The following is a 16,053-nucleotide window of genomic DNA, read 5'->3' as shown; positions in this document are numbered from 1 at the left end:
ATGCGACATGCTCTGGTAATGGTGAGAGGTATTGTCCTTTGTATCAATTCTAATTTATTCCTGTTTCTTACTAGGGCCGAACGGGTGAACCACGGACTGGCTCCATAGGTGATAACAAGTAGGAACATTGCATGGTATATGACTGCCAGGGTCTTTCTTTTGAGCCACCAGTCTGGTCGACTGATCTTGTCAATCATACCTGCATAATTTCTCACTTTCTTCGCCAAGTAGGTCAAATGGGGATAAAAGTTAATTTAGAATCAAAGACCACTCCAAGATATTTTAGTTCTCTCAAACAATTTTTGTAGTAGTTGTGTTTATTTTAATTTGTGGACGTCATCTTATGCCCAAATTGCCTTTTAGAAGTATTTGTTTGTTTGGTTTTTTCAGGCGATATTTTGAGCATGTGCATTTGTGCCCACTCTTGCAGCTGCAAGAGGGCGGCATTTGATCTTTGCTCTACAACCACTCGTGTGTTACCTTTTATTTACCTTGCAGATGACACGATTTACAAGGTAAATCGTGTCATCTGCAAGGTAAATCTGTCACGGGGCCCCAGATCCAAGGCCAGAAATTCGTCCAGAAGAAAGGGCCAAGGATTGAATCCTGCGGGCAGCCTTTATTCACAGGGCGTGTTCACATTTCTGTTGAAGTGGTATTCGAAGTTGGAAAATATCAACAAAGTACAGAGACAGTTTAGGAATGAATACCACACTGAACCACCAATGTGTCTCACAATTTTGCATATTCGTGATAAGTTTGAAGCGGATAGCACTAAGCATAGTGTACACAGGCAACGATGAGGACCTTGCACATCCACGAGATTACAAGAGCTGCTGGAACTTTTCCGACAAACACTATTTGGAAATTTGTTTGACAATCTGCTCATGAAATGGCAATCCCCAAATCCAGTGTGCATAATTAGCATTAGCATTAGTAGAGGAATAGGCCTCCGTAGTTGAGTGGGCAGGAGCGGGAGTGCAGTAGCACATGCTCTTTGAGTAGACCGTGGTTCAAGCCCCTGACTGCTGAATACGGTCGATATGCCAACCCGTACTGGACCAGCGTGGCAGATAATGGTCCATTTCCCTCAGCATGAATTGTTGAGGAGGCTTCCATCCTGCAGTGGGTTGATAATGGCTGCACTTTACTTTTTACTTTTATGATGCAAGAAAGCAAGCTTATGCAGCATCAGTAAAAAAAAAAAAAAAAAAAAAAAAAAAACACTCCCATTTCATCACTCAATTCATTTCAAATGCCTGTCCAGCTCAGCCTTAAATATATTTAGGCTATCAACTTCCACAATAAAAGATGGAAGTCTGTTCCACCAATTAACCACCCGCTGGCTAAAGGCAAATTTCCGCACATCTATTCTACAGCTGTCTTTCCTCAGTTTGAATTCATGCCCCCTTAGGTTCGTAATCTGAACAAATGGAAGAATCCCATCAGAATTCAGCATGCTCAACCCACTCAAGGCCTTATGCACCTCAATCAGATCACCTCGCAGGTGCTTACTCTCCAAGCACTGAAATTTGCAGAACTAAGCCTTCCTTGGTAAGAGCACCCTTTTGTTCCCCTCACCAATCTTGTTGCCCTTCTTTGTACTCATTCTAGCAGCTCTACATCCTTCCTAAAATGAGGCCCTCCAGACCTGTACACAGTACTCTAGGTGTAGCCAGACCATTGCCTTGTATAACGGGATAATCACCTCCCTGTCCCTGCTAGCAAAATTCCTATATATCAATGACAAGATTCCATGACCTGCCCTGGCAGCCTGTCTGCACTGCTCAGCGGACTTCATATTTTACTGCACAATTATTTTCCCTGGAACACAAGTTAAACTAACAGGTTTATAGTTACTTATTTATAATATTTTTAAAATTATAATATGCACTGCTCAGCGGACTTCATATTTTACTGCACAATTATTTTCCCTGGAACACAAGTTAAACTAACAGGTTTATAGTTACTTATTTATAATATTTTATATTTAATAATATTTTAAAGTGTGCAAAATGGAAAAGGTACATTTCAGGATTAGTGCAAGCCCTGAATGAAGAAGATCCTGATCGTAGGGTTGAATTTTCCGAGTGGTTTTTAAGAAAATCTGCAGAGGACCCTCTGTTTGCCAATAAGATCTTTGGTGTGATGAGGCAACATTCAAGTTGAATGTTGCAATTAGTCGCCACAATTGTTCGTACTGGGCAACCAAGAATCTACACATTACTGAGAAACAACATTTGAATTTACCGGGCATTACAGAGTGTGGTGTGGATTATCATCCTTGGTTTTGATTGGACCATTCTTTTTTGATGCAACTGTTACTGGTGCTATTTACCTCAACCTGCTTCAGAAATCAATCGTCCCACAGATTCGTGAGCTACTTGAGGATGTTGATGAATTTTATTTTTAACACGATGGGGACACCTCCCCATTTTCATCGCGACATTAGGGCTTATCTGGATGAAACTTCCCCAAACAGATGAATTGGACGAAGAGGCAGTGTTGAATTCCATCCCAGTTCTTCAGATCTAACACCATTGGATTTTTATTTATGGGGATACCTCAAAGTTAAATTTTATGCCACAAACCCAGCAACAATCACTGAATTACGGCACGCTATTGAAGCAGAATGTGCAGCAATATCAAGAGATATCTTAGGTGATGTATGCACTTCATTTTCTTGACGATGTCAACAATGCCTGGATGAGAATGGAGAACAATTTGAACACTTGCGTTAATGCATAATTTTTTCTTACATTTTTTCTTCATTGTGAAATTATAAAATTGAATTTATGAAAATAAACATAGAAGTTATTAACAATCAAAGTGTGTATACATTTTTTCTGGTCACCCTGTGTATATATAAATTATGATGTTTCTCCTGATGTAAGGAAATAACATTTTATAGAGAGGAAAATTTGAATCATTCTGTTGCAAGATATTAAATGATATAATACACTTGATTCTGGTTATTTGGGACACACATCGGGACTAGTGCATTTTCACCCGATTAAGCGCCTGCCCCAATTATCCGAAGTTTGACTTAAAAAAAGTTAAAAATACAATGGATCCCCGCTTTACAATTGGTTCACTGTACAATCAACTCACGTTATGATGGAGTCACCATAGTAAAGTACCATTCACTATATGATGTGTAGTAAGCACTGGTCATTATGATCACGTTTGCGAATTGAATTTCAAATCTATTAAACAGCGATTCTAATTAGAGAAAATAGGAGGAATATTATCCACAGGCTATAAAAGTAAAGATATATTAACACAAATTTACTCTTTATTACCTTACCAATTAAAAAATTAAATGATACGTGAAAATCAGAATAATTAATACATACTGTAATGTGTACAAATTAACTAGTTGACATTTCAATTCACTGACATTTGTGGGTGGGGGTTAAAATTTAAAACAGTAAAAAGATAAGCAATCAATAACAAAGAACACGGCACACACAAATTGCAAATAACACGATTCTCACAAGTGAGAATGGAGTAGCAAGTTACGAAGCTTTAAAAATAGGAATGAAGAGAAGATTCTGAAAATTAATTTTTTTATATGATTGAAGATTCCATGGAAGTGTAAACAGATTTCACCATAATAACCCACAGAATTCCAGCTGTTAGTATTATCACAAATTTAAGAAGATCGAGTTTACTATCTGTTTATGATAGATTGCACTAACAGAAAAGCCCAGTAAACAGGTGACTGCTAATTGTTTTTATTGTTTTATGGTTGTGACTTCCAGAAATCTGACTGAACCACCTAGTATGGTCAGAGACAATCGTAGGGTAATCTCCAGTGCTGCGGTCTCTTGCCCCGATTAAACGGCATGTTGTCGTTTAAGCGAAGTAAACCCTGGTTATTTTCTCAATTGGGTTCTGTTTTTTAAGATTTGTCCCAAATAAATGGCTGCCCCGATTAACCGGTGGCCCACATAACCGGAATCCACTGTATATTGAAACTTGTCATATTTTTAAATCCTCCAGAACAGTCCTTGGTTTAATCTGTTAATGTTGAACATTTCCCAATATTTAGATGTTTATGTGGATGTTAAACCGGTGTCACATTATGAAGTCCAGAGCTGCAATTGTATTAAGCCTAAACATATATTTGAAAGAGGGTGTGGAGCAGACTGCTTAAACAGGTAAGAATTTCAGCCAACCTTGCTAATAATAATATAAATATACATATTAAAAGTGTTTATATCTTTTGTTTCTTTACTTAAAACATTTCAAAGGAGACTAGCTGTAGACAAGTCTTTCCAGACTTGCATCTACACTGACTTCCAAAATGACATCATAATGATTTTCTCACTTTTTCCTGGATTCATCTTTTTTCTTTTTATTGGAGTTCTGTAAATGGCTAAACATTTAATGTTATTAATATATTTTAAATATAATGACTAAATTTAGTCTATGTTAAATTTTAAACACATTAGTAACATTAAATTTGCATACTTCATTTAAAGACCAGTACAATTGTTTTTTTTTTTTTTTTGAAATATGTATATTTTGAGTGTTTTTTGTTTATAATTTATTTATTGTTAGAAGAATGTAAATTGAAGCTCAGAATTCTCTGTGGAATAGTTGTGCGTGCAGTTTTGGAATTTTTTATTCCAACAGTTTAGAGCCATGGAAGTACTGCATCCATAGGAATCCATACTTCCATCTTGCAAATTATAGTTAGTTAACCTGATGGTTTAGAACATTATTTTTGTATTATAATTTATTGTTATTTAATCAAATAAGTTATTGAGAAGATGCAAATTAATTCTGAATAATAATAATATGAGCAAAAGATGCAAGGAACAACTGACCATTGATGCAGTAGTTACGGAGCAAGCCTTCAAGAAGCACTGTAACTTGTATGACCTACAATACAAGTTGCATGGCCTACATAGACTATTGCAAGGCCTTAGATTCAGTACCCCTTACTGACTGTTCCACAGGTGTGGAACAGTAAGAGTAAGCGAATTGTGGCTTTCTGGAATTCCATGTAAATGTTCTTCTGGAGTCTTGTTGCTAGGTTCTTATGGAGGCCCTTTTGCACCATGCTGGCAGTTTACATGGTGATTAGGATGGTCATTACTTGTTCCTTATATGAATTACTATGTTAGGTCTGTGTACCTCCTGATCTTTTCCTCATAGGTGGGCCCCGGTGCCAAGCAATTATTAGTGTAACCAAGCGATTCCAAGTGAACTCTATACTGTGTGTACAAAGCGAATATTTTTGTTTTGATTTTAAATACAGTTTTTACATTATTTAGTTGTACTGCATAACTTTTTGCACTACAAGAACTGGGCAGAGTTCCAGAAAGGAAACTCACCTTTCTGTTTCTTTAATAGTACTAACCAAACTAACTCAGCTGCTTGGTTACCCATGTGGCACTGTTCCTGCCTCACCATGGTGGTGCCGGAAACCTGGAAAGAAAATTTATCTTACCAGGGCGGAAAGGAGCAAAATGATCTCCCCTACAGGACCTAAGGATCCTAACCTAGCTATTCATGGCCACTCTAACTCATGCAGCACTAAAAGACAAAAAACTGACACTATTAAGTGAAGAGCTCCAATGCATCTTGTATTGCACTCTACTCAAGAACAGAGTCTAGGTAGTCTCTCACCTTTTAAAATACAGAAACACCTAGAAAATCTAATAGGATTGCCAAAAACAGCCCGGCATCTTAGATCTTGTGACCTGCTCATTGAGGTTTCAGATGGCAATCACAATGACGACGATAAATAAGCTCATACACCAACCATTAATTGAAATAGCTCTTTACTGTGACTAGAATTTACAAATTAAAATAACATATTTACAATAAAATTTAATATATAAAATAAAACTGCTATGATGCACTATATAAGAATTAAAACTGTAATAAAATCATTGTAATAAAATTACCTAAAATAAACTGGATAAAAAGCATCAGCTTTCTTCCTCAACAGTAATAAATCTTCTGGCAACACTTCCTTATATATAACAGGCTCACAGTATTTCACCACATGGTTCCATCGGCGTATGGTCAGAACTGGAAGCGGAAATAGCTCGGGAGCATGAAAAGCAAAACCGTTCATCCGTACTTAGGACAATAGTTTCAAATAGGGGATGCAAATGCATACCCCTGTCCCTATTCATGGTATTGTTGTTGGATGAACAGATTCGCAGGCTCTCGAGCCATTTACGGTCCCAGAATCCATGCGCTCGATCTACAATAACCGCATCATCTGCGAAGATTTAATGCTGGCTCTCCCAATAATGCTCGGCCACAGCAGACTTATTATAATCACGGTTTTTATAGCATTTAAATGCTCCCCCAGACGATCCTTTAACTGCTGTTTTGCCCACATAGCATTCCCCACAATCCGGGCATTTTATCCTGTAAATAACTCCACTACTAAGGTCCTTTGTAATTGAATCTTTTACCTGGGACACAACTGTGTATAACCTCCACCCGGGAAGCTGCATACAGCATGTTTTGAAACACCATAAAATTCTGGTTAACCCGCTCAGTAAGGCCCCGGATAGTAAGGAATGTATGTGGTAGCCACAGGAACAAACGTTTCCCTATAGTTGGACACTATTCCTTTGCTGTATCTGTCCACAATCCTCTGGGGGTATCCACATTTTCTAAGGTCTGTTGTGATCCGTTTGATTTCACATTCTTTATCCTCAGAAGTAGTACAGTGTAACATTGCTCTATCTACTAGAATTTTACCACACTATTCTTATGTTGTCCAGCTTGTGCTGAACTGTAATGGGGTGTATTGACCTCTACACATAGGTTTTTTAAAAACCGAAGATTTTAGCCTAGGGCCAATCCTAGAGATCAATACATCCAAAAATGCAAGGGTGCCACCTGTCTCCACCTCTGAAGTAAACTGTATAAATTGGGAGAAGCTGTTGAGCCAATGAAGTGCATCCTCCTCTCTCCCCTTTTGGACCATGGTGAAAGTATCGTCAACGTACCTCTTCCATTTTTTCATGGGAAACTGGAAATCATCAAAAACTCTACTTTCTAACTCTTCCATGGCCAGATTGGCCATGATGGCACTAATGGGAGAACCCATGGCTGTACCGTGAACCTGTTTGTACATGATTCCTTTAAACACCATAGTGGTGCTGGCCAGACAAAGTTCCACACCTGAACAAATGTCCTCTGTACTTAAAGGCGATCTGTTAACCAAAGAGACATTGTTACTCAATGCCATTCTCACACAATAAATTCCATGCTTAATAGGAATGCATGTAAATAATGACAAAACGTCAAAAGAAATCATAGTCTCATTTTCATCTAGGATAAAATCCTTCACAAATCCCACAAACTCTTTACTGTCTTTAATCACGTAATCAGACTGACCCACTACAGGCGAACTCAGTTTTGCCAAATACCCTGACAAGGCATATGTGGGGCTGCCTATAAATGAGACAATGGGTCTAAGAGGGACTTCCGTCTTGTGAGTTTTTGGCAATCCATAGAACTGGGGAGTTGGCATCCAGTGGCTTGCAAAGACCAATACGTCTCCTTGGAAATCTTATCTGCCTTTAACCAAATCTGCACCAATTTGTTAACACGTCACACCAGGGTAACTAACGGGTTTCTTTGAATAACTTTATAAGTATTATTATTCTGTAAAAGCTCCAGTGCTTTTTTCTCATAGTCTTCTTTGTTCAGAACTACCATACACCTTCCCTTGTCCGCAGCCAAAACTACAATTCCATCATCTCTTCTTAACTCTTCTAACACTTTCCTTTGATTAAAATTAAGATTTGGCAGTGCTTTCCTCACCGGGCTCAAAATAGCAGCTGACTTCACATGGATCTCATTGGCTAAGGCTTTCGGTAACTTACAAATTGTCCGTTCAATACCCATTGCTATTTCCGGAGGGACCAGAAACTATTGTCCAGAGGGACAATCACCTCCATTTCCATGCTAGCAAAATTCCTCATTAACAAAACCCCATGACCTGCCTTATCAGTCTTTCTGCATTTCTCAGAAAACTTCCTATCTGACTGCAGAATTACTCCCAGGTCTTTTTCATTTTCTACAACCTTAAGTGTACTACCACACAGTTGGTACGTTTCTCTGGGGTTACTTCTACCTATATGTAGTACTTTGCATATGTCAATGTTAAACTTCAGTTGCCACTTCTAAGCCCATCTGCCCAAATTTTCTAGATCCTGTTGCAGTAGCACACTGCCATTACTGTCATTAACAGGCCTGCCAACCTTTGTATCATCTGCAAACTTTGACACTTAGTCTGATATACCTTCATCAATATCATTGATAAATATACAAAACAACAGTGGACCCAACACCGAACCCTGTGGGACTCCACTAATAACATTAGTCCACGAAGACCTGCACCCATTGATTACCACCCTGTCTTCTCCCACACAATCATCCTTTTATTCATTGTAGCAACTTACCCTTAATACCATTCTGCTCCAATTTGTACAGTAGTGTTCCATGCACAACAGTGTCAAAAGCTTTCCTGAAATCCAAGTATATGATATCAAAATTATTTTTTGCGTCCAGTTCCTTTGTAACCACATCATAATACCCAATGAAATTTGACAGACAAGACTTACCTTTAACAAACCCATGCTGTGGCTGAATTATTGCTGCAGTCTTGTCTAGATGATCCTGCAATGCATCTTTAACCAGTGACTCCATGATTTTACCCGGAACAGAAGTTAAACTAACTGGTCTGTAATTACTCATGTCACCCTTCGATCCGCTTTGTGAATTGGGGATATATTTGCACATCTCCAGTCCATGGGGACCTCCCCTGAATTCAAGGATGCTCTCATAATTATGGCTAAAAGATTTGCTTACTTCCTTTGCCACCTCCTTTAATATAACTGGATAGATCCCATCTACCCCAGGTGCCTTTCTTATGTTTAACTTCAACAATTTCTCCTCCACTTTGTTCTCAGGTTAGGCTGGCAAAGGATGCAAAGAAAAACAGCAAAGAGTTCTTTATTTATGTAAACTCTAGAAGGAAGGGGATAAATCAGATTGGTCCACTTAACACAGATGGTTCAGCTATTGATGATCCTGCTCAAGGAGCTGATATGCTGAATGAGTATCTTGCATCTTCATTCACACACGAGGAGTTATTGAAGAAGGAGAATTCCAGAAGTTTATCAAACTGTAACAGGGAGCTAAGTGATTTTGTAATAACTAAGAGCAAAGTGGTGGAGGAGAATTTGTTGAAGTTAAACGTAAAAAAGGCACCTGGGTCAGATGGAATCTATCCAGTTATAATGAAAGAGGCAGCAGGGAAGTAAGCAAACCCTTAGCCATAATTATGAGAGTATCCTTAAGAGTCAGGGGAGTGGAGATGCACAAATGTATCACCAATTCACAAAGGGGTTTCAAAAGGCGACTCAAATAATTATAGACCTGTTAGTTTAACTTCTGTTCTGGAGTAAATAATTGAGTCACTGGTTAAAGAGGTGATACAGGATCACCTAGACAAGACAGCAGTAGTAGTTCAGACACAGCATGGGTTTGTTAAGAGAAAGTCTTGTCTGATTAATTTGATTGAATACTACAATGTAGTCACAAAGGAACTGGATGCAAAAAATAATTTTGATATTAAATACTTGGATTTCAGGAAAGCTTTTGATACTGTTGCTTATGGAAGACTGCTGTACAAATTGGAGCAGTATTGCATTATGGGCAAGTTACTGCAGTGGATAAAGGGATGGTTGAGTGGGAGATGGCTGAGAGTGGTAATAAATGGACACTGCTCTACATGTACTAATGTTATTAGTGGAGCCCACCAGGGTTTGGTGCTGGGCCCATTGTTGTTTTGTGTATTTATGAATGATATTGATGAAGGTATATCAGGTTTAATGTCCAAGTTTGCAGATGATACAAAGGTTGGCAGGGTTGTTAGTTACAGTAAAGACAGTATGCTACTGCAACAGGATCTAGAAAAGTTAAGCAGATGGACTGAGAAGTGGCAACTGAAGTTTAACATTGACAACTGCAAAGTACTCCATATGAATAGTAGTAACCAAAGAATAATGTACCAACTGTGTGGTACTACACTCAGGGAGGTGTAGAATGAAAAAGACCTGGGGGGGTAATTGTGCAGTCAGATATGAAGTTCTGTGAGCATTGCAGACGGGCTGTCAGAGCAGGTAATGGAGTTTTGTCAATGCTATATAGGTATTTTGGTAGCAGAGACAAGGTGATTATTTCTTTGTATAAGGTCTTAGTCAGGCCACACCTTGAGTTCTGTATACAGTTCTGGAGGCCTCATTTTAGGAAGGATGTAGAGGTGCTAGAACAAGTACAGAGAATGGCAACAAGATGGGTGAGAGGAACAAAGGGGTGTGCTTACAAAGAAAGGATTAAGTTCTGCAAATTGCAGAAACTGGACACTAGGCACCTGCGAGGTGATCTGATTGAGATGTATAAGGCCTTGAATGGTTTGGCAGGCTCAATGCTGACGGGACATTTCCGCTTGCTCAGGTTAAGAACCCGAGGGGGCATAGATTCAAATAGAGGAAAGACAGTTATCGAAGAGATGTGCAGAAGTTTGCCTTTAAGCCCGATTGCTGGAACAGACTTCCATCTGTTGTGGAAGTTGATAGCTTAAATAAATTTAAGGCTGAACTAGACAAACATTTAGTGTGGTGGATGGGTGAAATGGGAAGAGTTTTTTTTTTTTTTTTTTGGCTGATGCAGAATAAGCTTGCTTTCTTGCATCATATTCCTCAACTAATGCTAATGCTATAGTTTGTGAATGGTGTTCTCTAGTATGGCCTAGGGTTCATACTTACAGTATGGTGCACTTTCATTTGATCAACTGGTAGCTTTGCATTGGCTTCTGATGTATTATTCTGGCCACCTGTTTTGTCTGTGATTATATTTCATCTCAGTGATCACCCTGCATCCCTCAGTGACATGCTGGATTGTTTCTGGGGCTAGGTGGCATTATCGACATGTGTTACCTTATCACTCTGGGGTCCTTGGTAATGTATTTTGTGGTGTCGATTACCTGGTCCTCGATGGCGAGAATGAATCCTTCGGTTTTTGGGAATTTCCTTCCATTCATGAGCCATATGTTGGAAGCTATCTTATCTATCTAGTTTATTATTATTATTATTAACAGACGGTGAACTGACAGACAACAAGTCTACAACCTTTGGTGGAATAGAGATTGCTTTCTTGCCAAATTGCAGAAGGTTAAAGCTTGGAATCAATTTTGCAAATGCCCCACCACAGATAACCTCATTAATGACGAGTCTCAAAGCCAAAGTGTGATGAGTTACTTGGAATGCTAAACAAAATATTTTACCCCAGGGGCTCACGTCTGGTGAGAATGGGTGTGGCAAACCCAGGGTCCTGAGCTGGATATCATCATTCTTCTTTTTTTTTGGTGATTCCTTTCTACTTCTGACTCTCTCTCTCTCTCTCTCTCTCTCTCTCTCTCTCTCTCTCTCTCTCTCTCTCTCTCTCTCTCTCTCTCTCTCTCTCTCTCTCTCTCTCTCTCTCTCTCTCTCTCTCTCTCTCAGGGTAACTCGAATTTTTTTTTTTGTCTGATGCATCATAAGCCTCAGGCTTCCTTGCACCGTATGAATAATAATAAGATTCTCTGAAGAAAATTGCTTTTGCTATTATCAAAGACAGAAATATCAATGACCGGAAATAGTGATCTGTCTTTCCTTTGATGAAATAGCAGAAGTTCTAGCTGATTCTTTCAAATATTCTGTTCTACTGCATTTGACTCATATTTTCAGAATATTAAAACTCATGCTGTGAATGGTAGAAGTTGAATTTTGTTGCCACCGCTTCCTATCCAGATAATAAACCCTCTACGGAAGAAGAAGAAGAACTCATTGAATCTTACAGAATTCTCTACTAATTCGAATCAAAAGATACTATGAAGCCCAATAAGTCCTATTATTATAATAATCTTAAATTATAAGAGGAAACCTCATAAAAATCTGCACAGTCCTACTAAAAAGTATGAGGTTTCCTCTTATAATTTAAGAGAATTCTCTACAGAGCTGCAGGAATGGATGGCATATGTTAAATCTTGCTGCAACATCTAAATGACAAAGTCTTGAACTCCCTGCGACCAGAACTTTAGGGGAAATGACTATCCATTATCTAGTGTATTTCACTTGTGTTGGCCTTCTAAAACCAGGAAAAATCCCTCTTTGCCAAATAACTGTAGTTCAGTTTCGCTTGTTCACTTCTTATGGAAGACTAGAAAAAATGGTACATCTGAGTTTCACATGGATTCAGAATAACCAAATATCATGAGTGATTGTCAGTATGTTTTCAGAAAGAACAGATCCACTTTAGATGTCCATATCTGAACTGATGCTGACATTCAAAATGCTTTTGTAAATAAACAACATCTGGTAATAGTATCTCTGTATATTGAGAAAGCCTTTGATACCACATGAAGGTATGGCATACTTCATTATAGAATTTTCAGGTTCATTACTGGGGTGCTCTCTCTATCTTTTCTTCTATCTCTATTCAGGTGCAAGGCATACTGCAAGGTCGATTCGTTGTCGGATATTATTTGTCCTCAGAATAAATACTGAGATACAGGACATCCCAAATATCATGGAGGCATACTTGGTCGCAGATGATCTTACTATATTCTGCTGTTCTCAGAACACGAATATCATAGAGCAGCAATGGCAGTTAGTGATAAATAAGTTGGAAGACTGGATCCTACAAAATGTTTATTGAATTTCTGACCAAAAATCCTCTGCTATTCATTTCATCAAAAGACGTGTGCTACACCCTGACCCTGAATTGCAGATAAAGAATAGTATTATTTCAGTTTCAGATGCCATTAATTTTTTAGGATTAATTTTGGACAATAAAGTTAACTTTCAGGTATACAAGTTTTCAGGTATTTTCAGTTAACAAGGCTTGGCACCAACTTCTTGCAAAAACTAAACATCTTTCCTTTAATATTAGCTACATCTTTGTACGCTGCAGACAGAGAATCTCTACTACATTTATATAGAGAATTAATCAGATCATGGCTAAATTATAATTCTTCAGTGTATTCCTCAGCCAGGAAGAGTTTATTACAAAATCTCAATACTATCCAGAACAGTGCACTTTGGACAGACATCCGAGTTTTTAGCACTTCTCCAGTGCAAAGTTTGTATATAGAAGCAAATAAACCCCCACTATTTCTCTGGTAGCAAACCCTTTTGTTGTACGTGCATCTAAAATACAAAGTGTTCCCTAGTGGGTTTCATTTTATGATAGGAAACTCAGTGAACTATGACCTGCAAGTTTTCAACTTAAAGAACTCTTGCACAAGTGGAATTTGAATCTAAGCAACGTTCACCAGGATCCCAACACCCACTGATCCATCTTGGAAGAGCTTGATATCACCCCTCACAGTGATCTTTCCTTTACCTAAATGGTTATTGATGCACTACCATATAATAACTTCTAACAATTGCATTGTGCACATGCTTTAGAGAATCATGATAAATACAAAATATACACAGATGGTGCCAAATCTGACAACCATGTGGGAGTAGCAGCTGTTTATCCTCCCTACGTAGACAGTGTCATTAACTCCAGGCAGAACACAAGGTCATTAACCCAAGGCAGAACTCAAGGTCATTAACCCAAGGCAGAACTCAAGGTCATTAACCCAAGGCAGAACTCAAGGTCATTAACCCAAGGCAGAACTCAAGGTCATTAACCCAAGGCAGAATGCACTGATCCCAAAGGAACTAGTAGTTGTTGGTGACTGTATTGTCAGAGAAACAGGGAACATGCTTTGTAAAAAGGATAGGTGGAACAGGACCAGGGGCAAAGGTTGATGACGTTGTAGAGCAGATATCATCTTTTAAGGGCACAAAAGGTGATATAGTTGTACACGTTGGCACTAATGATATTATGGCACTAATGATATTAAGAGTAGGAGACTGGCAGAATTACTTAATAAGTACAGGTCACTGTTGAAAAAAAAGCCTTGAATTAGGGTTGAATTTGAAAGTGTCTGCAATTCTGCCCAGACACGATAGAAGGGAGTATATGATGAGAGCCTTGTCAATCAATTCGGCCCTGGAAAGACTGTGCAAGGCTCAAGGGGTAGATTTTTTTTCAGCCTGGTCTGTACTTGTTAACAGAAGGGACTGCTTCTACAGGGAAGATTAAATAGAAAGGGTGCAAGAATATTTGCTCATGCTATCGAGGCAGTGTTAGGTGGGTCAGAAAACTGCTAGCTTGGGGGGATACAAGGACTAATAGATTAACAGTAGCCACTGGCAGAGGAGAAAGTGATTCTTGCACTGCTTCTATTGGAATGAGCAGAAGCCTGGAAAACAACAGGCAGGATATTTCAGAGATTGCTGGGAGTCATTGCGGTACAAGTAAACACATGGGTTGTGTTAAGGTGGCTAAGAAAAAGAACAGGTGCATGTATACTTGCGTGTACACCAATGCTAGGAGTTTGGTAAATAAATTTGATGAATTTGAGGTATTGCTGAAAGCAATAAAGGCGGATATTTTTGGGATATCAGAGACGTGGTGTCACGCAGATATAAGGAATGCAGAACTGGAATTTGGGGAGTACAGCGTCTAAAGAAAGGATAGACAGGATAGGAAGGGAGGAGGGGTTATGCTATTAGTTAAACACATAAAATCCAAGGAAGTGAAGCCAGTCGACTTCGCTGGACAGTTCAGTGTCGAGTCAGTTTGGTGTGTCAAAAGCATTGGGAGATCAAAATTGAGAGTAGGAGTGTGCTATAGGCCTAATGACTCTGATGACTATAATAAGAAACTGTACAGGGAAATAGAGTGGGCCAGTAAATCAGAGAGTCTTATAATGGTGGATTTTAATTTCCCAGATATTGACTGGAATTTGTGGGTTGGTCACTCACACACAAGCAAGGCTTTTGTGGATTTATTGGATGATTGTTTTCTACATCAGCATGTTCAGGAGGCAACTAGGGGAGTAATACTCTTGATTTGATTATCAGTACTGATCCTTCATGCATTAAGAATTTGCAGCAGTGATCACTGTGTGCTGAAGTGGGATTTACTCAAAGAGGTAACTACTATCAGGGGTAAAGGGAAGGGTTTTTGCTTTCGTAAAGGCAACTACGATGGTCTTAGACAGTATTTAAATTCTATACAGTGGAACCAACTGATGATGTTACGAACAGCAAATTCAAAATGGGAAGCATTCAAAGAACTTATCTTGGAAGCTACTAATAGCTTCCTTGTAATAGTGGAGGGCTTTACATACCAACTAAGAAATATTGTTCAAGGTTTAGGCCTAAATGGATGTCAGATGAACTAATGAGACATATGACAGAAAAGAAAAATGCTTGGGATACATATAAATTAACATGTGACACAGAAGCCTATGATAGATATAAGTTGATCTGTAACCAAGTTACAAAGGTGCTTAGGCAGGCGAAGGCAGATTACGAGAAATCTTTGGCAAAGGATGCAAAGAAAAACAGAAAAGAGTTCTTTTCTTATGGAAACTCTAGAAGGAAGGGGATAAATCAGATTGGTCCACTAGTTATCGATGGTTCAACTGTTGATGATCCTCCTCAGGTAGCTAACAAACTAAATGAATATTTTGCATCGACATTCACACATGAGGAGTTATTCAGCGAGGGGAATGCCAGAGGTGTATTCAACTCTTGTAGTAAGCTAGATAATCTTGAATAACTGAGAGTAAAGTGGAGGAGAAATTGTTGAAGATAAACACAAGAAAGGCACCTGGGGTGGATTGGATCTATCCAGTTATATTAAAGGAGGTAGCAAAGGAAGTAAGCAAACCCTTAGCCATAATTATGAGAGCTTCCTTGGACTCAGTGGGGTACCCATGGACTGGAGATGTGCAAATGTGACCCCAATTCACAAAGGAGGATCAAAGGCTGACACAAGTAATTATAGACCTGTGAGTTTAACTTCTGTTCCAGGAAAATTAATGGAAGCACTGGTTAAAAAAGCACTGCAGGATCATCTAGACAAGACTTCAGTTATAGCTCGGACACAGCATGGTTT

The 16,053-nt window shown here is 38.8% G+C and overlaps 1 protein-coding gene across 7 annotated transcripts in view; it reads left to right on the top strand.

Moving 5' to 3' along the window:
• ash1 (histone-lysine N-methyltransferase ash1) overlaps positions 1–16,053 on the top strand; it is a 1,128,611-nt gene that overhangs the window by 315,186 nt on the left and 797,372 nt on the right. For all 7 annotated transcript variants that reach the window (XM_090378882.1, XM_090378880.1, XM_090378881.1 and 4 more), the window contains one exon: positions 4,055–4,163. In XM_090378882.1, coding sequence (XP_090235008.1) covers positions 4,055–4,163 — 109 coding nt within the window. The remainder of the gene's footprint in view (positions 1–4,054; positions 4,164–16,053) is intronic.

The sequence above is a fragment of the Mastigoproctus giganteus genome, chromosome 8 (genome assembly GCF_048544385.1).
Source record: "Mastigoproctus giganteus isolate SK-2022 chromosome 8, ASM4854438v1, whole genome shotgun sequence".
Lineage (NCBI taxonomy): Eukaryota > Metazoa > Arthropoda > Arachnida > Uropygi > Thelyphonidae > Mastigoproctus > Mastigoproctus giganteus.
Note: the sequence above shows the minus strand (reverse complement) of the source record. Positions and strands in the feature narration are given on the sequence as shown.